The 24,400-nt window shown below is 42.4% G+C and overlaps 1 protein-coding gene and 1 long non-coding RNA gene across 2 annotated transcripts in view; one reads left to right on the top strand and one right to left on the bottom strand.

Moving 5' to 3' along the window:
- LOC106824228 (uncharacterized) overlaps positions 1-9,188 on the bottom strand; it is a 42,441-nt gene extending 33,253 nt beyond the window's left edge. Inside the window, exon 1 of the long non-coding RNA XR_011506273.1 lies at positions 9,054-9,188. This is a non-coding gene — a long non-coding RNA (uncharacterized lncRNA). The remainder of the gene's footprint in view (positions 1-9,053) is intronic.
- Positions 9,189-19,034: 9,846 nt separating this feature from the next.
- Positions 19,035-24,400, top strand: part of TNFSF8 (TNF superfamily member 8) — a 28,430-nt gene continuing 23,064 nt past the window's right edge. Inside the window, exon 1 of the mRNA XM_014830410.3 lies at positions 19,035-19,555. Within this exon, the coding sequence (XP_014685896.1) occupies positions 19,364-19,555 (192 nt within the window). The 5' untranslated portion in view covers positions 19,035-19,363. The remainder of the gene's footprint in view (positions 19,556-24,400) is intronic.

Below are 24,400 nucleotides of genomic sequence, written 5' to 3' on the forward strand. Positions count from 1 at the left end.
CTGAATCACTGGCTGATGATACAGCCAACAGATTCATGATAACATGTTACAAGACTACAACCAACATTTGGAGCACATGTCTTCCTTTCATGAATTTGGCATAAAAACAGATTCAAATCCACAACCTAACAAAAGACGTTTCTATGCAGTCAGAAAGCTGAGCCAGACTGTAACCCTTTCCTTCAAGATGACATGTCAAACTCATCTCTAAGCAGTGAGGGGACTTCCCAACCTCCTGGTCAGCTTTGGAAGTGACCTGCCATTTTCAAGTAAACTCTTGCTCCCACACAAGCCCACTCCATCCTTTTAATCCCCCCTAGAATTTTGGATGCAGGATTACTTCCAGTCTTTTCTCCAACTCCCACTTGCCTCTTTTTAATCAAATCCAAACTCTTGGTCTTTGCCATCGCTTGATTGACTTCATAAGTGCCCTGTTCTTCACCCTCTCATTCTGTTCCAGGTGTCTCAAAGTAGACTTGGGTCTTTCAAGGAAGGACCCAAGAGATGCTTTGTCCCCAGCTTCATGAAGAAAATGGACTCCAGGGTGACTTTCACACAGCAAGCTGATGGTGAATCAGGGCCACAATGCAGATTGCACGGTTTTGGTTTGTGGGGCCTTCCCTTCAAGACTCTTCAGGAAAAAAAGCTATTATACACCTACGGGCAGGAATCTGAGACTGTGAAATTCCAAGAGGTGGATTTTCTCTTTTTTTCCCCTGTTAAAGAAATTGTGATTAATATTCGGGAAAGTGTGTTCTAGTTACATTTTACAGTTCATGCCTTTGGGTTAACGTGTACCCAGATGCAATTATTTTTGTGAAATAGCACTTAAGTGTCTGCATATTAATAGTTTCTTCCTTGAGAAACAGCAGGAAGCCGCCACATTATTGCTGCTGGCACTTTCTTGTAGGAATTACTAGGGATTAATTACAAATTATTTTTATTGTACGGGAACTAGCCAGCACTGAATTGATGATGTGTTCTAAACATTAATTTAGTCAGTGGTTCTCAGTCATTTTGTTCTCAAAATGCCTTTTAAAAATTGAGGACCCCGAAAACTTGTGTTTGTGTGGGTTTATCTATAAATATTATTAGAAATAAGAACTGAGAATCTTTAAGAATCTTTACTCATTAATTCATTTTAAAATACCGATAATAAACCCACTACATGTTAAGATAAATGATATTTTTACTTTTAAAAAGGCTATAATTTAAAAAAGACAGCAAGAAGAGCGGCATTGGTTTTACATGTTTGCAAATCTCTTTCACGTCTGGCTTAATAGGAGACAGGGGGATTTTCATATCTGCTTCTTCCTTCAGTCTTTTGCAGATAACACACGTCACGTAAGTGGAAAACTCCACTTTTACTCATGAGAAAATGAGCTTGAAAAAGATCTAAAACATCTTGGTATTATTGTGAAAACAGCTTTGAACTCACGGGCACCCTGGAAGGATTCCAGAGATCCTCAGGGTCCCCGGACAACATTTTGAGAACCACTGGCTTAATTAAAATTAAAAAGCAAGATGGGGCTGGCCCTGTGGCCAAGCGGTTAAAGGTCTGCATGCTTCATTTTGGTGGCCCAGTTTTGTGGGTTTGGATCCCAGGTGTGGACATACTCCACTCATCAGCCATGCTGTGGTGGCATCCCACATACCAAATAGAGGAAGATTGGAACAGGTGTTCACTCAGGGTGAATCTTCTTCAAGCAAAAAAAGAGAAAAATGGCACAGATCTTAGCTCAGGATCAATCTTCCTCAAGCAAAAAAAAGAGGAAGATAAGCAACAGATGTTAGCTCAGGGCCAATCTCCTCACCAAACAAACAAACAAATAAATAAATAAAAAGCAAGATATGTTTATTTATTCGAACATTAGTGTTTTCACATGAGGAGTTTCACCTAATCCTCCTAACCAAGCAGGGAGGAAATATGTTTATATCCCATTACATATAAGAAAGTGTTAGTAAAGACACTGGTGAATTTGTTTTTAAACACTTGGATGCATAAACCATGACTTAGGGTCTATGGGACTCTTTGGGTGGACACTCAATGGGCAAAGTGATGTCACTCAAAAGTGATGGACTCACCTTAGTAAGTAGTTCACTCTGTCCTCAGATATTCATTGCGGGGAATTCATTTGGATCCATTATTCAAGAGCTCATCTCAATTCTATTTCATCTGTCTCGTGGAGATTGCTATTTCCAGGAAGCAGACTGTCTTATTTTGGTGCCTCCTATTTTCTTGTTTGTACCACTTTTAGAAGGCAGACAATGCCCTAAACCTGGCACCTGCTGAACAAAACGATAGTCGTGGCAATAATCAGCTGAGCAAATACCGATGTGCACCCCACTGAGTGCTGGAGGTGAGGACGGAGAAGACAGCCACGGCAGGAAGCAATGAGTACAGTGCAAGGACTGAGGTTATGCGGTAAGATGGAACTGGTTTCCAATCCCTTTCTGCCACTTCCTAACTGTATCACTTGGGTAAGTCGTGAGACTCCGTGAACCTCAGTACAGGCACACCTCATTTTATTTGGTTTTGCTTTATTGCACTTCACAGATGTTGCGATTTTATAAGACACTCCATCAGCGAAAAGATGACAACTCGCTGAAGGCTCAGATGGTTGCTAGCATTTTCCAGCAATAAGTATTTTTTAATTAAGGTATGCACGTTGTTTTTTAGACATAATGCTATCGCACACTTAATAGACTGCATAGTGAGAACATACGTGTAAACATAACTTTTATATGCACCGGGAAACCAAAAAGTTCATATGACTCTCTTTATTGCGATACTCGCTTCATTGCAGTGGTCTGGAACCAAACCTGCAATGTCTCCAAGGTATGCCTGTATCTTCACTGGTAAAATAGGATGACAATGTCAGTCTCCCAGGTTGTTGGGAAGTTCCTATAGGATAAGGCATGGATAGTGCCAACCGCTGTGCCTGATGCATAGTGACAGCTCCATAAATGGCAGCTACGATGATGTGGACCATAGTAACGATGATGCAGCAGGATTCCTGATGTTGGCACAGCCAGTTGACGCAAGGACCCACAGAAGGGCTTCTATTCAGAAGCTCCAACCTCCCTTCCCCTCTCTGTCTTCCAGCCACAGAGCCATCTTTCAGATCCTCAATTATACCAGGTTCCTCCTAGCCTCAGGGATTTCCTAAATGCTATTCCCTTTGCCTGGAAGTGCTCTGAACCCTTCCATATGCACAATCACCCAGTCTGTCATGCATGTTCCACAGCCACACTCTCCGGGTTTTACAGAGAAACCAACAACTGGAACCGTTTTCTCTGACACCCCTAACCAGTCTCCAAGGATACAGTCCACACCGAACTATTTGCTTGATGCCAGATTGTCAGTTTACCCAGAAAACATGCACAAGAGATTCGCTCTTCCTGCACGGTCTGCCCTGGATTTTGATTTTGTTTCCCTTTCCCTCTCCCCTCTCTCTTCTATAAATTCTATTTGGAACTTTTGTTAATTAAAATGATTGATCCCTTTTATCTACAAACGAACCGTTTGCCGATAATTCACCAAGTTTCTCTGCAAAATTCTTTGACATTCCTCTAAAAAGGATGAGCCCCACTAAAATTCCATAATTTGCCCAAGTTCACACCAGTTACACATAGAAAGATAAGTAGACCTCTCTCCCAAATCAATAAGCTAAAAATTAGCAGACTGCAGTTCACTTTTGTTCTCAAGACTTCTGTTTTATTTCATTGAAGATGCCTGGTTTTGTTCCAGCATATCAAAAATTAGCACAGAAAGGGAGCAGATAAATAATAACATATTTCAGACCACAGCCATCATTTCAAAGATAAAACAGCTACTGTGAGATTAATGAAACCACAATAGAAAGAACTGAATCCCCATAATGGCTTCCGCAGTGGTTTTCTGATTACTGCCTCACACTGTCCCTCTTGGATCTGTCCCGCCACGTCCTGCTCAATTATATTTCTAAATACAAATCTAAACTTGCCATTCTTCTCAAAAATACTCAACGTCCCACCCCTGCTCACAGCCTAAAATCCCAAATTCTTACCCGGTTATTTGCATCCTTCTGTGATCTGGCTGCATCCCACTTTACCAAACTTCTCTCTCTCTCTCTACTCCTCTACTTCCTACCTACAAATGCCAGGTGGTCCATTGCAAGGCTCTCTTCATGAAGGAAGCACTGAATTTATTCACATTCAGACTCAAGTTTCTTATGTCATTGGTACACAGACCAGCTACTTTGAATAGCACTGTCTAACACAGTTCTTTTTCCCTGGGATGCCTTTCCATAATCAATATCTAAGGTCTATCTATCCTATAAAGCCCACTTAAATGCTGCCCCCTCCAGGAATTCTCCCCTATTCATCTCCACTGAAAACAATCTGTCATTGGTGCTCCCTGTCTTACTACTTATATTGTGTCTTATGTTAGCATTCTATATACCCCTATCCTAACTCTTCCAGTAGCCTACTTGATGGAAGAGTTAGGCCTTATATGTCTCTATGTGTGCCTCCCTCTCACCCATACTCTATACAGGTTCTGATTTACTGTGTCAGTTAGTGACCGTAAGCATAATAGATAAACTGATGAAATCTGATCATGACACTGTAAACTCCTAAACTCCTAAAATCCTTCAATGGCCTCCATTGCACTCAGATTAAATCAAAACTCCCTAACAACAGCTACAAAGCCAGGTGTCATTGTCCCTGTCCACTTCTCCAGCCTCATCTGGCACCCCCTCTCCTTTGTCCTTCCATATATGTCTCTCCTCTATGTGTCCCTTGAACATACAAAATTCTTTCTGGCCTTGGGGCCTGCACACAGGCTCTTCCCTCTTTCTAAAACCCACTTCCTCCCGTTAATTTCCTGGTCCACAATTTCTGACATCTCAGGTTTCATCTTAAAAGCCACATCCTTAGAAAGACCCTCTTAGATATACATCAGTCAGGGCCCTGGCAGGAAACAGGTGTCACAGACCAAGTGGGCTAAAATGCTCATAAAAGAGCCATATACAACAATATGGACAGAGTTGAGGGACACCAAGAAGAGAGAATTCAGTGCCCCACGGCTAGCAACAGGCCTGAAGCAGGAGGGGAGGGAACATGTGCCAGACCCTGGTGGGAGTAAGGGTAAGAAGAAGGCTACCTTAAAGAATCGGTGGCCTTCGATAGAGGGTTGCAACCAATCAGGATGATCCGGTAGAGAAGGAACTATGGACATAAATACCCCAGCCTTGTTCTTCTCCCATTGTCCCAATGGGCAATCCCCAAATGGGAGCAGAGGAGCTCTTAAAGGCAGTCCATGCAGGCCAGTCACACAGGACAGGTGCAGAGGGTGGGAAGAAGGATGGCAAGGGTGAACAGAAGCCACCCGGCACACCATCCATTCTCAGGTAGACTCTCTTGTTATTCTGCCTCATAGCAACCTGTTCTTTCTTTTCTTAGTATTCAATAACATTTTCACTTCTGTATCTTTTTGCTGAATGCCTATAAGCAACTTCAGATCATAAATTTCACAACCACGAGGACATGAGCCCTGGTGATGTGCTCACTGCAGCTTTCCTAGAATCTAGCATGTAGTGGGTGCTGAAGAAATACTTGCTAGTAGATGCATGAGCACAAGGAACAGTCAGAGACACAGTAACATGCGTGATTATACACGTACACATCTCAGTTTCAAAGGGAGAAACCTCCTCTACCGAATTAAGAAATGCTAGGAAATGTCACATCAAAGTCAATTCAATGAAAACAAAATGCTGCATAGAAAATCAAACTCTAACTTCAAAAAGAGCTAATCGTTTTCTAAGAAGAGAAGAAAAAAGTCTTTCTTATTAACCTGCTCTGAAAACACTCTGAGCCAGGGTAGATAAGCTATCTCTATATTTTACAAAATGATCTTCCCCAATCCACGTTGCAGATTTAAATAAGGTCAAGTGGAAGTATTCCTCCTTGAAGTCTGTTTTCTGCAAAACTCCAGTAGCTACCATGGCCAATTTCGTAGTTTCAAAAGAAGGAAAGTTCTCGGAAACTCTAAATTCTCTCTGCCTGATCTTGGGGTTTTATGCATCTTCTAAAAGCCTAGATTTCTTTGAGCTCTTGTGGTAACATTATGAGGAATCCAGACACAAAACTTTTAAATCAAATTCTCTATAAGTTCATATTACATGGTAAGTGTATTTCATAGACAGCTAAATTTGATATCCAACCAGAAACTTCCACGTACTCATCTCCTCTGTTCCCCAACACATTCACACTTCGGTGAGAAAAGGGAAGTCTTTTTCCTTATGGCATTTTACACAATACAATTCCAAATACTTCATCTTTCTTTTAGTTCCTCAAATGCACCATGTGCCTTGTTCTCTCCAACCACAGAGCTTTTGTATTTGTCACTCCCTTTTATTGAAAGATGCACCCCACTTTTCTCTAATTAGTTATGTAAAATGGACTTATATTAATACGATAGTCTCCCCTTAGCCGGGGTTTCACCTTCTGAGGTTTCAGTAACCTGCAGTAAACTGTGGTTTGAAAATATTAAATGGAAAATTCCAGAAGTAAAAAATTTATAAGGTTAAAATTATGGACCATTCTGAGTATTGTGATGAAATCTCATATAGTCCTGCTCCATCCTACCTGGTACATGAATCATCCCTTTATTGGATCCCCAACCGTAGACATCGTCTGCTCCTGACATCCAACCATTGACTCATCACGTCTCGATGATCCTCCTTCTGATGTCTCACCAGAAGGTCAATAGTAGCCTAACACTACACCACAATGCCTACATCATTCATTCACTTCGTCTCATCACACAGGAATTGCATCAACTCACATCATCACAAGAGGAAGAAGGGTGGATATAGGACAGTAAGATATTTAGAGAAAGAAAGACATTCACTTAACTTTTATTACAGTATATTGTTATAATTGTTCTGTTTTATTATTAGTTATTGTTAATCTCTTACTGTGCCTAATTTATAAATTAAGCTTTATCACAGGTATATACGTATAGGAAAAAACATAGTATATATAGGGTTTGCTACTATTTGTGGTTTCAGGCATCCACCGGGGGACCACTGTACCTAGAGCATAGAATGATTGTGAGACATCATCAAGATAAGAAGATAATTGAGATAGTTCACATAAGGTGCACAGAAGAGCACCTGTCACATAGCAAGATCTCAGTAAGTGTTGTCGTCGTCATAATTAATGGTTACTTTACTTCCAAATTATCCTTCAGATGGCTAATCTAATATTACTTACTCCAGGAAGATTTTACGTTCCCCTAAATTAGATTGGATGCCCCAATTATACCCATTCATTATACTGGGTACCTTTCCTTCATAGCACTAATTACAATCCATAATTAGGTACATTTCAAATAATCATAAAAACAATGTGTATGTCCGTCTCAAGGCATCCCCCAGAAAAAACATCTGTTAGGATTTGTGCAGCAAGCAAGTTTGTTATTGGTCACCCTTGTATCTCTAGTTACTTGGAAAATGTTTCACACTTAGTGCTCAAAATATATGTTATATGAAAAAATGAACAGACAGCCTCTTTCCTTCTGACTGGTACCATAATCACCACACTTTTCCGTACGTTTCCTTCATGTTCATTATTTTAAGAGCTCTAAAGGAAACTGATGCAGCAAGAAGCCACGTGACCAGAGACTGCAGTTCCCAGAGTCACAGGTGGGCCAGAACTCAGGTATCCATATTCTAGTCTTACAGTGTTCCGGGTATAGGCACAAAATGGCAGAAAGTCTCTGTTGGGACTGAATGTTTGTGTCCTCCTCAAATTCCTGGTATTTGGAGATGCGGCCTTTGGAGGTTATTAGGTGTAGATGAGATCGTGGGGGTGTGGTTCTCCTAATGGGATTCATGCTCTTACAAGAAGAGACCAGAGAGCTTGCTCTCTTTCACTCTGCCCTGTGAGGCACAGCAAGAAGGCAGCCATCTGCAAACCAGGAAGAAAGCTCTCACCAGAACCAAACCATGGTGGCACCAGCCTCTAGAGCTGCAAGAAATAAATGTCTGTTGTTTAAGCCACCTAGTCTATGGCATTTTGTTATAGAAGCCTAGCAGACTAATGCCATCTCCTATGGAGGGCAGGAGTCGGGGTGGGGGTACTTTGATGACTCATGAGGCCCTCAGCCTTATCTGAATACTTTCCTATACAATTAATAAGGCCAATTTTTAAAGCGTAGTTCTGAGAAAGCGTGTGGGGAAAATGCTTAATATTCACCACACTATTTCTTCTTCCTAAACATATAGAAAGACTACATTTCCCAGCAACCCCTGCACTCAGATTGAGGCCACATGATTAGTTCTGGCCAACAGAATGCAGACAGCAGTGATATAAGCCATTCTAGACCTGACCCATTGAATATCCCTTGTGCAATCTTCTGCATAGTCTTCCCTCTCCACAGTCAACTTAGGGGCCACAAGGGCTACTTGTCACCCATAACACTCCACATAAATGAGAAATAAATACTTACTTGATTAAATCACTGATATTTCAGGGCTAACTTGTTACTGCTGCATACCTAGTAGTATCCTGACTAATACAAAGAGGCAGAGTGGAACACTGGAAAAAGAAATGAAGAGGACAAGACTTTGAGGCCCAACTTTGTCATCAGCTTATGATGTGATGTTGGAAAGTCATCTCCTCTCTGACTCTGAATTTTCTCATCCACATTACTCAAATGTGAATAGGTCACCATGGATGCTCCTTGTTTTTGCCGTATATCCACCCAGAAACTGGACTCAGGGCTTCATTACATACCTCTCTCCCACACATATACACAGCTCTAAAAGTAATGGTAAATCATACCATTTTTACTGAAGACTTTGCTATGTGATAAAGTGGGTTATACTGGGAGTGACCATATATGTTATGGCTTGGCTGGGATAGTCCCTGTTTATACCTATTGTCCCAGAGTAACCCGGTGTAATTATTAATACAAGTCCCCTTTGCCTCTTTGGCATCATGGTTTAAAGACTAAATTACAGGGTAAGCTAGTTATATCACACAAAATGTATAGCAACTCTTACCAGGCATCTCTCTGTCATACTCTTGTTATCCCTCCACCATCCTCCACAGGTCTTCCCTGGGGTCCTTAACTGGATCCTCTGCACCCAGCTCATCTGCTGATAAGGAGCTCAGAAAATATGCCAACTCGTAACTCCTCATATTTCATTGCTTCAAACTAGTCACATGGCTCTACCCTAAATGCAAGGGAGACAGATTATTGGAGACTTCATGGTGACCTTGTGTGTTCAGAAACAAAAAACAAATTGGTGAGTATGAGTAAATATTTAACCAAATGCCTTGGCTTTCTTTATGAGTTAAGCTCAAAGCACTATTCCCTGGAAACGATTTCCAGATAAAGGTGGAATGACATTGCTAATGGGGAAAATGACCCCTGATTGATAGATTTGGGCTTCTCCCAGTGCAGGACCTGGAAGCTGTGAAAACAGATATTGGTTCCTGAGGAGCTTGGGGCTTTTAAACTGGGGGGGGGGGGGGGTCCTTCTATCCAAGTATGGAGTCTCATTACGAGGACAACACCTGTGTTGTTGGGGGGAGAGAGACAATAGCCCTTGGACTGCCATGCAGACTCCCACTGAAGAGACACTTGATGCGGCTCTCTTGGCCCACTGTGTTTCTTCTGCCATGTTCTTCTAAGTGAAGTGGACCTTTGTGGTCTTGTAGGCTTGATCACCTATCCTCCCCATCAAAGTATGGCTCTTGAAAGGACAGCATAAGCGTTACCTGGAACTTGAAATGTAATCAGCCCGACTCCAGACCTACTGAATTAGAATTGACATTTTAATGAGATCCTCAAGCAATTCGTATGTATAATTAAAATTTGAGAGGCAGTAGTAGAGACAAACCCAGGTCCAGAAGAAGTGGCCTCACAGAATGGGCGTAACAGTGGACACTAGCCAGTCTCTGTCGCTCTTAAGAACCTCTTACTCATGCCCAGATCAAATTAATATTCATGTATATTTTCCTCTTGTTGTTTCTAGTTTTTACTTGTAATCCTTTAATCACAACATTGCTGATGTTCTCCAGAAGGCTCTGTAAGAGAGATTGGGTCCTTTTATTTTAACCTACAGCTAATTAATTAGCCCTCAGTCCCAATGCAGCCTGGGTGACAGCTTCCACAATGTTGTAAATGTATTAACTTTGGGCTTGTCAACCTCCATCATATCAACGCAAGAGAAAGAAGAAAGAAAGGCAGAGCCTTGTGGTCTCCGGAGTGGGGGTTTCCCTGATTCCATGAAGTCCAAGAGAGCCAGGATCCTCCAAGGGGCATGCATAGGGAAACCAAAGGCAGGACTTCATGAGAGGAGCTCACTGCCAAGAGCACCTTGCCAAGCCATGGCTGAGCTCCACTCCTCTAGGGACCAGGGAGTCATCTTCTAAGGTTTTGCCAAACTGTCAGATTAACCCCTTAGACTAATACTTTATTTGCTCTCAGTTCCCATAGAAGGGGTTCAGCCTGTCTAGCTATTGGAGAGCCATGCTGACATTTTCTGACATGAGGACAGAATAGGATATCCCAGAAAGTAACGTTACACAGCAGGAAGAAAGGGGCACACAGGCCTGTCTCAACCACTCTGCGGGCTGGTTTCAGAAAGAGAAGTTTAATTTTATTTCTTACATATTCCACATTCCCTAGATAGAGGTAGTGAAAGGCAGTACACAGTATTCAGACAAGAAAATAATAGATTTTCCTATAACCTATGGGAAACTTCTGATATTAAAAAAGAAAATAACAGTTTGACATGAATTCAGTATGATCCCAGGATATGACTGTGGTCTTCCCTCTGGGTACAGATTATGGACTGTTTCTAGTATTTTCTTACAAAAAGCAACACATATTCATCACCAATTTGGGACAAAGAAAAATATATAACAGGAAGATAAAAGAGAGAAACATGCTTGGTAAAATTGCAGCTGGGACACGAGCAGGAGGGAATAGAAGAACCCAAGAAGGAAAGGGACGCATGAGAAAAGAGAGAGAGAAAGAGCTTGGGAAGGGAGAAGGGAGCAATGGACATCTTGGTGATTTGATGGGGATGATGGAGGAGGAGTTTTCTTGCCTAGACATGCACTCAGTGGTTTATTCAGCTAGATTAGCGTCTAGCACTTCAAGTCAACAAAAGAAAGACTCAGATCCTTTCATCAAATGTAAACCAAGTGCCACTTCGTACCAGGAGGTGTTCTAAGGTGTTTTCAACATGATATCAATCTTTCAACCACTCCCAAAGTGAAAAATGATTGTTGTCACATTACCAATGAAAACAAGTGAGACTTGGGGTGCCTATGTGGACCCCCTCTCAAAGGTTCAAGTACCTATCTTACTGTGAGTACCCAACAAACGTTTGTTTTGAGTAGAAGGAAGGGAAAAGGGATTGAAGTCACATGTGTATTTCCAGGACACCTCTGAATGCTTCTCAAACTTTCACACTCTTCTCCAGCTTCCCTGAGGACAGACTTTGAAAAGAGATGCTCCACTACATATTTTCCCACTTTTAACAATTTTTGTGTTCTCCTCCCGTCATTACCGCTCTGCAGAGGCTCACGTTCTGGCATGTTCCATCTGTGAATTCTCCCTTTCTTTGCACAGCTGAAAGTTTGATGTTAAGAAGGCAAAGCCAGGTTGAGACTTATTCTCTTTCTCAGTAAAAATAACAACTATACAAAACAAATTGGTGCATTCTGTTGTGGTTCACACGTGTTCTCGCTTACTTATCCCTTTCTAACTGAAAATACGTGGCACTGCACAGCTAAAGCACCAGCTCAATTTGAAGTAGTTTAGTCGACGGATAAATCGAGTTTTACTTCAAAACCAAGACCCATCGAGCTTCAAATTTCGTAGAAATTGAAAAAAAAAAAAGTTAGCCCACTTTAAAGAGAAAAGAAAAGGTCACTTCCTGATTTTGCTAACATCAGGAAACAACACTTTAGGACATCTTTCGTTGTCAACCTCCACCCCCAGTACAGTCAATAAATCTAGCACAATCGGAGGACAGAAGCTGGATTCTACGTGCAAAATGTTTGAGTAATTCAGAAATGAGCCATTCTTCTCTTCAAAGAAAACAGATCCTGAACTTCTGAAATGTTTCAAAATTTCTCTCTCCCCACCTCCTCTCTCTCTCTGTCTCCCTCCTTTCTCCAAATAACATTTGTTCACCTAATTCTTTGCCCATCAGTTACGTTCCAGGCACCATTCCAAGAAGACACTGATTTTCTTACTCATCTATGTGTCATAGTTTCTGTCTGCTTCTTCTCCAAGATGTATATGTGCATAGACTTGGAGGGAAGGACTGCAGAAGGACAGAGAGCGGAATTTGCAGGATGGAAGGCAGCAAGAGGGAAGAGATGAGGGAGAGAGTCAGGCCTGGTATCTCTTTTCCGGGACAGGCACATGTTTAGACATCATTTATGTAAATATAAGAAAAAGGGGGGGGCCTTTAAAAAAAATGGTGTTTTCCCCAATACTATGTATTTAAAATGGGTTTATTAGGTAAATGTACAGTTTAAACATTTATTGGGAGCCAGCAAAACATGCTGTGTTGTCAAGGTGCTTATAGAGTAGCTGGAGACAGAGAGTTCCAGGTAGCTACTAAAGTACCGGTAATATGATTGCGTAGTGGTTAGAGAAACTTGCTCTCCTGTCAGGCAGATCTGTGTCAGTATGCCAGCTCCATCACTGAATAACAAGAAGACCTTGGAAAAGCCACTTGGCAGCTCCAGGCCTCAGTTTCCTTACCTGCCAAATGGGAATTTGCACTTACAGGATAATCATAAAAATTAGGTGAAATTACTTATGTAACGTGCTTGGCACACAATACAAGCTCACTAAATGTAGGTGGTGGCTGTGATCATAAAATTATTATTATTATTCTCATCGTTATTGACTGGAAGTAGAAGCATGCTATGAAACCCTACAAGGAAAAGAAGGATGTATTTCTTACTGGAGGTTGGTAGTGGAAGCTCGGAAAAGAGACAGTATTTGAATAGTGACTTTAAAAAAAAAAAAATGTGTTGAATTGCCAGAGCAAGAGATGTAAGAAAGGGCATTTGATATTGCGGTAAGGATGCTGCCTGCACAAAAATGCAGTTGGGTAAGGGATAGCAGGTTCAGGATCAGAGAAAACAGTGTACCTGGAGAGGGGGTAGGGTTTTAGTGGATCAGAGGCTGAAACCAAAGCTTAGGGAAAAGCTAGGAAGGCTTGCAAATAAATGTGGCCAGGATTCCACAGGCAAAGGGAGATGCTGAAAGATTTTAAACCAGAAAAGGACGGGAGTGAACGATCTGGTAGAGTTTGGGTGGAGTTTTACTCATTAACTTAGTGTCGAAGTCAAAGAGTTCATCTCAAGGAAGACTCCTGGAAAATGAGATCAGCTTGAGCTTTCCCACTTTGCACATATAGCGCCGTGAATCGCCTGTTATTGACATCAGTAATGTTATATTATACTGTTCATTTAATGGCCCATCTCACTTACCCAATCATAAGCTTCATGAAAGCAGAGATGATGTCTGTCGTGTTCATTGTTTTATTGACAGTGCCTAGTACATAGTCAGCTCTCAAACCCCAGAGAGATGATGTACCATACAGCACGTCGTCCTGTCTTTTCTGTAAACAATACCAATTTTTTATTGATGTGGAAGGATCTTGTGTCAGCTTTGCAAAAGAGCACAGACTCATCTCTCTTCTTTGAGTGACAATAGAGTTCTTAAGGACCATCTACCTTAAGAGTTTTCTAGTCCTTCAATTCTACTGGAAGTGCCTGGAGGCCAAGAAAGTGATGCTTTTTCTTTTTCTTGAATCTCCAACTTCCCTAATATTTGTTTATCATCAGTTCTGCATCATTGAAAATGATAAAACTACATTTCTTTTGAAACGTTCCATTATTTTCACTTGCTGAAATTGGCTCTTATTCTAATTCGTTGCAATGGCATGCTTTCAATTCACAGATTACAATTATCTACCATTTCAGAAGATGTTATATATTTCAAAGCACTGACCCAACGAGCGAAGGGCCCATTTCTCCTTTTGAATTCATCTGCTTTTCACGATCAAAGAGAGTTGTGTAACCTAATGTGTTTTCTTCTTTGCCTTGGTTACCAGGAAGCTCAGAGCTATACAGGTTGTGTTCAACTGCTGAAACTGTCATCAGCCAGGATTTCTTAACCCATTCACTTTACTCTCTACCTTCACATCTTAGCTCCTACCTTTTGCTTTGTTTTAATGGCTTCACTTCTTCTATATCTGTGTATTTATTTTAAGTTGCCTCAAAACCTTTTTAAAGGCAGGAATAACATACATATGTATGTATGTGTGTGTGTGTATATGTATATATTCATGTATATATGTATAATAAACACATATGCACATATCAAATACTGAAAGTATATCTATTTCCCAGATATCTTCTGCCACACATTTCTCAGCTCCTGTGTCCCCTCCAGTAGTCTATTTTTGTCACGTACCCATTAGAACATCCAGCTCCTCTCGAGTTAGTGGATCTAAAAATTAAACTTCCCCCATGAAAGCATGAGTTAGCAATGTAAACATAAGTGAAGATTTTACAGACGACCCTTAAGAAATACGTTTCTGTTCTTTTCTCCAAACCCCTTCTTTGGTTAACCTACTATGAGTTTATTTTAATAATCTAAACCAGGAGTCAGAAAACTTTTTCTGTAAAGGGTTAAGACTTTGTAACAGTCTAGACTTTGTGGACCATGAGGTCTCAGTCACAACAACTCCAGTCTGCCATTGTATTACAAATGCAGCCATGGACAATGCGTAAACAAATGGACATGACTGTGTTTCAATAAAACTTTATTTATAAAAATATGTTCTGGCCCATGACCCTAGTTTGCCGGCCCTGATCCAAACCTTACCCCCTCGTATCTGTCCTCACTGGATCCCTCTCAGTGAGGTGTCACTCCAGCCAACTCCAATGTGCCATCTATTCAAGTTAGCTCAAGCATAACAGAAGGTTCTCCATTTAATGGGTCAGAATCCTCTCTCATCAGTTGGCAGTTTCATCACATATTTTATGCTTGAAAAATACCCTGTGTGAGTTTCTCCTCCTCTCACATATACCAATAGTTTTAAAAAATATTTCTTTCTACCACATACAGTGATCACAAAACAAATTTAGATAAATATTAAAAATATATCAGCATCTGTATAAGCAATAGTATCTTTATAGCCTATAGCTATACTTGAGGTTAGAAAGAAGGTTCAATCAAAGGGCAGAAAAACAAGTCTTCATGCCAACATTCCTCAGCCACGTGACCCTGGACAGTAATCTTTCTATGCCTCAGTTTTCTCGTCTGCACGATGGGGGTAGGAGTTCACCCGCCCAAAGGCCAGTGTCTGGACCAGAAATCCCTTGGAAGCGCTCTCTGGAACTTAGGTCATTTCCCAGAGTAGTGATTTCCAAGTGATTTCAGGAATGAGAATTCCCCGGGGTGCTTGTTAAAACACAGATTGCTGGACCCCGGCCTGAATTTTGATTCAATAGGTCTAGGGTGGAGCCTGAGAATGTGCAGGACCACCTAGTTCTGCTCCTGCTGGTCCAGGGATCACACTTCGAAAGCCACTAGTCTCCATGATGGAGATCCCACATGCCCTCATTTGAGAAAGTAATGGCGGAGCAGGGCTGGAGAGGGGTGTCATACAACGAGTTCTTCTTCATTTTTTCAAAATGGAGTTCCTTCTTGAAGGAATAACGAATGAGTTTTGTGTGCCCACTAAGTCTCAGACACTGCAGCCACACCTCACTACTATTCACAGGCCGAAAGGAGGCAAGGGGTCACTCTCACGGGGCCATGTTGGAACATAAAGGCCAATGGGCAGCCAGGTGAGCCATCTGGGGAAGGATAGGGAAATGGGAGACAGTGGAGAAGCGTGAGGCAAATATACCATCACACAATTCCTTTGTATAAGCCAAACTTCTAGAACTTTCTCTTTCCATAAGCACAAAATCAACACAAGCATTGACTGAGAGTCGATCATACACAAGCCCAGTGCCAAGTAAGGCAATGTGAGATGCAAGGAAAGTGCAGACTGCCCTCAGGGACTCTCCATCTTATGTGTTCACACACTTGATTATCATATGTCAAGACAAACAGATAATTAGATGCAGTCTTACTTAGTATGGAGATAGAGGGTTCTGGAGAGAGGAGGTTGGTGGACTTGAGAGAGCTGGACAGGCTTTCCCGGAGGAAGTGAGATAGGCTGGCAGGGTCCTGGATGGACAGGAAGGATCTGAAGTAGTGGAAGGGTGAGGAGAAGATGGCCAGAAGCCTGAGTGTGCCTGGAATATCAGCAGAGGGGATGAGAATGAGCATAGGGGACGTCTAAGCCTGTCTCTGCCCCTCCTTATGTGAACGCCCTCAAATCATTTCCATTTCTTTGTCTCAGTTTCCTGATCTGAGGAACAGGAGTTTTGAGCTAACTTGCAAGTTTCCAAACTTCGGGCCATCTTGGAGAGACCCTGGGCCACTCGAAGGTAAATGAGCAAGCTGGGCTAGGCCCTTCTTCTGGTCCCACCTCTGGTTCAGCCAGAGAAGCTCTGCGTTCTTACATTTTTCACCCCCTGTTGAGTTTCACTTCCAGAAAGGATTTGAGAATCACTCAACAAGAAACTCTGTAAAGGCTTTTTCCATTCGTGTATTGGGTGGCTGAGTAGAAAAGAGAAAGATGCCAGTTAACACAAGGGATGGGATCGCTGGGTTGGCTGGGCTAGCTTCTGGAACAGCTTGGCAGCAGAGGGGAGCTGAGCCCAGTGGGGACAGGAATTAGGGACCCATTGAAGGTTCATGAGTGGAAGAGTACCACAGGGAGGTGAGTGAAATAGGGCCACAAGTGCTGGAGAAGCAAACTGATCTGAAAATCTCAAGAGCCCAGAAGGCTCTGAGTAAAAACAAAGGGTGATTTTTCCCCCTTGTCAGCCTTCCCTCCCAGGACACTGTACTGTATGCAAAGCGGGTAACTGTAAGACAAACATTTTTTTCCACTGCCCTTCTCAGCCTCACGGGCCTTCAGAAAGACCTGCACTTCAAGCAAAGCCCTTTTATTTTTCAACACCCACAGCTTCCATTCAATAATCACGAGTTTTCCACTTTCATCAAAGAGACTGAAGAGAGAGGCCGAGGGAGCAGCCTATTCTCAGCAGCTCTGGGCAGACTACAGAGCCCCCGGCTACCCACTCGCTGCCCGTGCCCACCACAGGACACAGCTTTCTCCCCAGAGCAGCCAGGGACACACACCAAAAAACACTGGCTAGCTTCATTCCCATCTCGATTACCAGACCAAATGAATGCATGCACCTACTTCTTCCAAAACCAAGTCCAACTTGGGATCAAGGGGGCCTCAGTTTCCGTGACTGTAAAGTGGGTATATTACCTACTGCTCTATTTAGCCCACAAAAACAATTTACCTCTTGATGGCTCTTCCATCTCCAGGATCTATGATGTTGCGAGGTCACTGGGAAGGAATATCCAGACCAGCTCCTAGTGTCTGACCCAACTCAAGTGATGCTCAGCAGTTTGGGATCTGCGCAAGGCAGCATTGGGAATCCTCCAAGCTTGGTTTTGGACACAGGACATTTCCCCAGGAGGACGTGGGATTTCTGCTGCCTCTCAGAGATATACTGCAGCCAAAAAGGGAGCAGAAAAAGGAGGGGTGCTACAAAGAATTGGGGACTTCCAAATGAAGTCTTCAAAGAGCCCTACCGGAGGCGGCAGCGACGCAGTGATTCACATTTTAAATGGTGTTTGGAAGTGGGGATCGTTAGTAACCACAGATGTGACCAGCTCTGTCCCACAGGGAATCTATCTACTGTATCTATCTAAATTCCAGACTGGGCCCCAGGGGAATATCTAACCGGAATGGTCCAACACCCTCTGCCAAATCTATTCCCATTCATGAAGTATGCTTACATCACCGTCTCACTTGTTCTTCACGGTGGCTGTCAGCGCAGATGGGGAAAGGGAGGGGCATAGCGATTTGTACAAGGCCTCAAGACCAATAAGGGTCCGACTGACATCGGACCTCAGGTTTTCAGCCTTTGAGTGCAGTAAAGGTTGGAGGATTTAGCATGGGCTTGGGGACCAGCCAGGTATGACTATGCACCCAAGTTATTTCATTCATCCACTGTTGTAACTTTGCTTGAGACGCTTTTCACTTTCTCTGATCCTCAATTTTCCCGTCCGTGAAAAAGAAAGGTTACCTGCCTCAAAAAGCGGAGATGAGGGTGGAGCGAGGCAGCGTGAAAAGCTCCCAGCACCGTGCCCGAGTCAGTAGGGGTTCAATGGTGGCAGTCAAATACATACACACACCACACCCAATAGGCACCACACACATACACACAGAACATGCACCACACAACACAAATGCACACCACACATGCACCACAAACACAAACCACACATGCATCACCCACATGCAGCACACGCAGACACCACATACCCACCACCCACACCTAGCACACACACACTGCACGGAACACAGCCCCTCCCACATTCCACGCCACACTGCTTCCCCACCCTCACCCTCCTCGCCAATTCCTTCCCCTTTTTATGAGTTTTATAGCAGGTCCAGGTTTATCTGCCAGTTTCGCAGATCCCAATACACTTTGCAGGCATTTTTGTTCAGAAGATCAATGTTTCCAGATTCCTGCTTTCAAACAATATCTTTGAACCTGTCCCCACACTGCATACTGCCACAAGCCTGTCCCCCTTTGGATAAATCTTCACATTTGCGGGCTCTTCCTTCCCAGATAGCTGGCAGCATTTCCAGTTTTCAGCAGAAGCTGATCGAATCAAACTGAAGACTTTTGAGTCATTCTACTGCGGTCCAAGGAATCCAGTCTCCCCAGGACATTCTCTGATGAGGTCTTCTGAGCCGCAGGCCTCGCAAAAGAGAATGTGCTGTTTCTCAAGCAGGAAGGCGTTTTGTGGCTGAGTCTAAACTGAAACAGGAGTTTCTTTGTGCGCGCACACACACACACACACGCGCGCGCGCGCGTAGGGAAACCGTCATTTTCCTACTCGCGCCCTCTGACATCAGCCACCTTGTCTGTAGCTACAGTTTCTCTGCACTCAGATATTAATCCCAGGAGGTGAAAAATGAGCCTCTCCCCCACCCTTGCTGCCGCCTTTCGCCTCACGCCCCCAGAGAAGAGTTTCTTCACCAGGCAGCCGGTGAAGGTTTTTTTCCAAGTCACATGATCCAGGATACAGGGGAGAATCCTTCTTGGAACGGAGATGGGCCCAGAACCGAATCAGATGAGGACAGATAAGGTGTGATGTGGGGGAGACTATATAAGAATGGACCCAGGGCTGCAGCAAGCACTCAACCGAGTGGCCCCTTCTCAAGACGCAGTCATGCATGTGCCAGGAGGCTCCGTCGCCAGCCACTTGGGAACCACCAGGCGCAACTACTATTTCACCACGGCCACGCTGGCTCTGTGTCTCGTCTTCGCCGTGGCAACCATTATGGTGTTGGTAGTTCAGAAGACGGTAAGTGGACTCCTCTTTCTCGCCTCTCCTTTCTTCTTTATGTTCCATTTTCCCCAGAGAGAGAGCCTTGGGGATAAACTAATAAATTGATTGAGAGCCAAAGCAAAACATATATCATGTAGAGAAAGGGAGAAAAGAAACGGGAACTTAACTCTGAAATAGTTTGCATTTTTGAGAGAAAAATGTGTTGAGCTATCATTATTTCAAAACTTCCCTGTCTCGTATAAGCCAAGAGAAGGGAGAGGAGCTATCAGCCTCGAGAAATTAAGATTTAAATCTTGCTGAGCCAGAGACTTGTACCAAGGAAGGAGGCCATAAGGAAACCTGATAATATATTTGCCCAACTTGCTATCATGGCTTCAAGGTCTTCAGATCAGGTTCCAAGGATCTATATTTTTGGTCCAAATGTTCCTGAGATTTCTAAGCCTTCATCTATAACCAGGAGATTTTTTAACAAGGAGCTAAGTTTCAGAGGCCAAGGGCTGTAAGGGAAGGAGGCAAGAGAGAAGACCAGGGCTACCTAGAGCTTTGGGCATTTCAGTGTTAAAACACCAAGACGAATTGAACGCTCCCTCCGTAGCCACTGCTTTGAACAGCTTAGGCTGTCACAAGAAACAGCACAGAGGCAGAACGCAGAAATGTTTTTAACACCTGTTCCCTCTAAGACTTCTCAGAATACTAAAACTACAAGCAATTATGGGTACACATTGTGGAGTCAAACTGTTGCAGGAAATTTATTTCATCTGAAGTAAATGGTAAGATTTGTCACCAAAACAGAAGAGATGAAGAAGGAAGCTTCTTTGTATTTTAGGAAAGGGGTGTTTACAGAGAATCCACCACCAGTATGTGTTTTATAGAAAATACTGCACTGATAGGATATACTGCTCATGAATTGTTTTAATGAAGTAAAGTTTTTGTTAATTTTGATAATTTAAGAACTCTACCCCCACACCCCCAAACATACCCTGCCAAAGTGAGAACATTCTGTTGATTCCTTTATTCTTCCCATTTTTCACAGTATGAAGTCCTGCAAAATGTGTTCTGGTTTTCCTTTAGTTCTCAGGCTGAATGCTCTATAGCTTATCGATTGCTAAAAAGAACCAGGCTTTAAAAGACTTTGGTATCTCTTTCTCAAGTGTCATCCAGCTTTGAAATTTAAATGAAGCTCTAAGGCTCATATCTCTTAGAGAAAGAAAACAGAATGGCCAACATTTGATTTAGATAGTAGAATTTAGAAAACTCATCACTTAATGGGCTCATAGACATCTACTAAAAATAGTGCTCTTGAAAACATTCCAGGGCACGTTTTTTTCTGTAGAGGCTCTATAATTTCTGTAATTCTAATTTGAAGTAAATCAGAGGTGTATCATTTTATAGCAAGGGCCAAAGAAAAGAAATTGAAGTGGACTTCTAAAATTTCTTTAGTTAAGCTTGAAGGGAAGACAGAGAGAGAGAATGAATGAAAGAAGGAAAGAGAGATGGATGGATGGATGGATGGATGGATGATTGGATGGATAAATGGATGGAGGGATGATGGATGGATGGATGGTTGGATGGATAAATGGATGGATGGATGATGGATGGATGGATGGATGGATGGATGGATGGATGATAGGAGCAGGGGGTTGGGATGTGATTGTGATACATAAAGCTACAGACACCTCCAGAATGGTCCTTATTCAAATCCCAATTTTAGTTAAACTAATTCTTTCTATAAAGGAACTGGAGTGGATCTTTCTGCTTCGTTTTTGTAAATGTGGAAAAAGAATAACAGAAAGAGAACAGGGCTTGAACTAAGTCATCCTGAGAAACGGGTAGAGTCAAGAATGCTTGATTGTTTAATGAGAACAGCATTCCCTTTGCCAATACAGACAGCAACAAAGCACTAAGACATTGTGTTCCTACTCTTCTCTTGGAAGCTTTATCTTCTTGTGCACCTGTTTCCTTGACTGACCCCTCATATTTGGCTATGTAAAGATTCACTTCACAATCTGATTGTATGGTGTGGTGTGCTGTGATTTCTTAGCCTGAGAAATATCAGTTACTTACTTAAAAGCTAAGGCCTATAATACTAATTGTGGTAGTCAATGTTAAGTGTTTTACACATTTCATTTCCAAGAAATTATTCAGACATTAAGTGTTGTAAGAGTCAAGAAGAGTTATCCCCTTGAGCTTGATTTGTCAAGGGAAACTTCCTGTAGCAAGAGGGAAAGCAGGCTAACTTTAGAAAAGGTAGAACTTAGACCAAGAAAAAGACTCTAACAGGACCTCTGGTAAAGAAATCCCTGCGAGAGACCCAAGGAACTTAACCTCACATCCCAATTATTAAAAAAAGGAATCAGTTGATGGCTACATAGCACTCTATGTGTGAGGTTGGATGGGGCAGGGTTGGAGAACCATGAGAATGGTTTTTGGCCTAACAAGTCATAGTTCTAGGTAAAAAGGCAAATTTACAGACAAAATTTAAAACAAGATAAGTCATAATATATAATAAGTGATGGAAGGTAGACACATAGGGCCACCATAAGACCACAAGTTAAGGAGACAGTATTTTCTCAGGTTTAGGAAAATCTTTTCTGGAGATTAGAGTTTCAGACTAGCATGAGAAATGTGTACAATTTAAAAGAGGTGGAGAGGGAAATCAAAGGAGGGGTCCCTCCTGGCCAATGGAGCTGTGTGAGCCAGAGATGGAGAAGAGAAGATATAGACCATGTGGGAAAATCAAAGATCACCTTGAGGTTTGGCCTGAAGATCAAATAACTCCAAGGTCAAACTCCTTGGGAGAGACAAAGAAGGCACTTAGGTTTCAATCTCAAGTATTTATTGAGCATCTACACTGTGCAGGACGCTGTTCTAAGCAGTATGGATACAGCCTTGAACAAAGCCAACAGAATCCTTCTTCCATGTTGCTTCTGGAACTTACTGTCTAGCAAGGTCTATAAAGTCTCTATAGAGGTTTCATTTTGTTTTACTTACATTTAAACCACTATATTTGTTATAAAATATTATGTTCACATGGCTTAAGAAAGGTAAACAGTGAACAAGGAAGAAGAAAGAAATCAAAAATCTGTTATACCCTCTCCACTCAACCACCAGCCCCCCTTCCCTGAGATAACCACCATTGACAGATTCTTCCATGTCCTCCACAAAAATCTGTGTGTCTACAAATATATAGTACACACATGTCATTATAGTAAACTCACAATTTTGCACCTTGCTTTATTGACCTGACAGTGTATATGGAGACCCTTCCATGCCAATACATGGAAGTCCATCTCATTCATTTGAAGAGTCATAGAGTGTTCTCTTGTATGCCTGCTTCATAACTTTTAGTGAAGGATGCATGTTTTTCTTTAGAATTTTTGCTCACTCTGCACATCTCCAAGTATATCTGTGGGATAAATTCCTAGTGGTGGGAATAGAATGTGCATTTTTCACTTCAATAAATACTGTCAGTCATGGGGGCCGGCCCCATGGCCGAGCAGTTAACATTCCATGTACTTTGCTTCAGAAGTCCAGGGTTCGCAGGTTTGGATCCCAGGTGCCAACCTGCTCCCTTCATCAGCCACGCTTTGTGGAGGCATCCCACATACAAAGTAGAGGAAGATAAGCAGCATGTTAGCTCAGGGCGAATCTTCCTCAAGCAAAACAAGAGTAGGATTGGCAATGGATGTTAGCTCAGGGAAAATCTTCCTCACGCACACACACATACACACACACAAACCCAAAAAGCTGTCAGCCAGCCTCCAAAGAGATTGTACCAATATACTCTTGAGGGAGTAAAAGTCCTACCAACAAAGACACACCTCTTGGTGTCAATACGGAAAGAATGAAAATTGATTTATTATTGAGTAAGCACAACATAGTACACGCACATACGTCAGGATGAAATGTCACACAATTTATACAGTGAAGCAAAAGGAAAAACTATAAAATTTCTCTTATCTCTTCCAGAGACAGAAGTTTATATAAGGAGATGGGCTGCAAGATTGACACTAGAAGTCTTTACATTTCAAGGGGCTCTGAGGTCTTCCATCTTAGGGACATCTCTGTGTTATAAACCCAGAGAGTGGGCTTATCCAGTCCCTAGAGAGATTTATTTACATTCCAAAAGGTTACAGCAAGGACCCAGGATCATTAAGTTTTCAAGGAGAATCTTTCTAGAAAGAAGAGAAAGCAGCTGCCACCTCTTCCCTTTATTAGCAAAGAAAATTCCCTTTTTTAAAAATTTTATCCTTACAGTACCACTTAGTGTCCCCACCAAGAGTGGAGCTGAGCACCTCTGAAGGGGTAGTGATTGTTGGAGGTGGTGGTATGGTTTTTTGATTTGCTTATAAGCTCAGATGAAATATCGGATGAGTTGAAATGCCCTGTGATGCTTCCTTCTACCCAAGTTACTCTCTCCAGTGCATTCATTTTATCAATGAAAAAAAATCCACTGAGAATCTTTTCAGGGGCAAGCCCTGTGCTGGGCTGTGAGGGAAGGGCCCCCGTGGACAGAGCAGAACCTCTGCTTTCTGGGACTTCTCTAAGTTGGGGACACTTAGAGTTTGAGTTTGGGGCAGAATGACACAGAATGCCATAGATCAGAGGAGAGGAAGACAATTTCTGCTTGGGATGAGAGACGAGTTTGCAGAAGAGCCAGAACGGAAGCTGAGCCTCCTCCAAGAATTAGAAGGATCATGCCTTATGCCCAAAGTTTTATTTTGAAAATTTTCAAACCTGTAGAGAAGTAGAATGGTAAACACCCATATACTCTTTCACCTAAATTCGCTGTGTTAGTATTTTTCCATATTTGTGCTCTTCCTAAAGTATATATGAAAGTAAGTTGCAGACAGCGTGACT

This window comes from Equus asinus, chromosome 10 (assembly GCF_041296235.1).
Source record: "Equus asinus isolate D_3611 breed Donkey chromosome 10, EquAss-T2T_v2, whole genome shotgun sequence".
Taxonomy (NCBI): domain Eukaryota; kingdom Metazoa; phylum Chordata; class Mammalia; order Perissodactyla; family Equidae; genus Equus; species Equus asinus.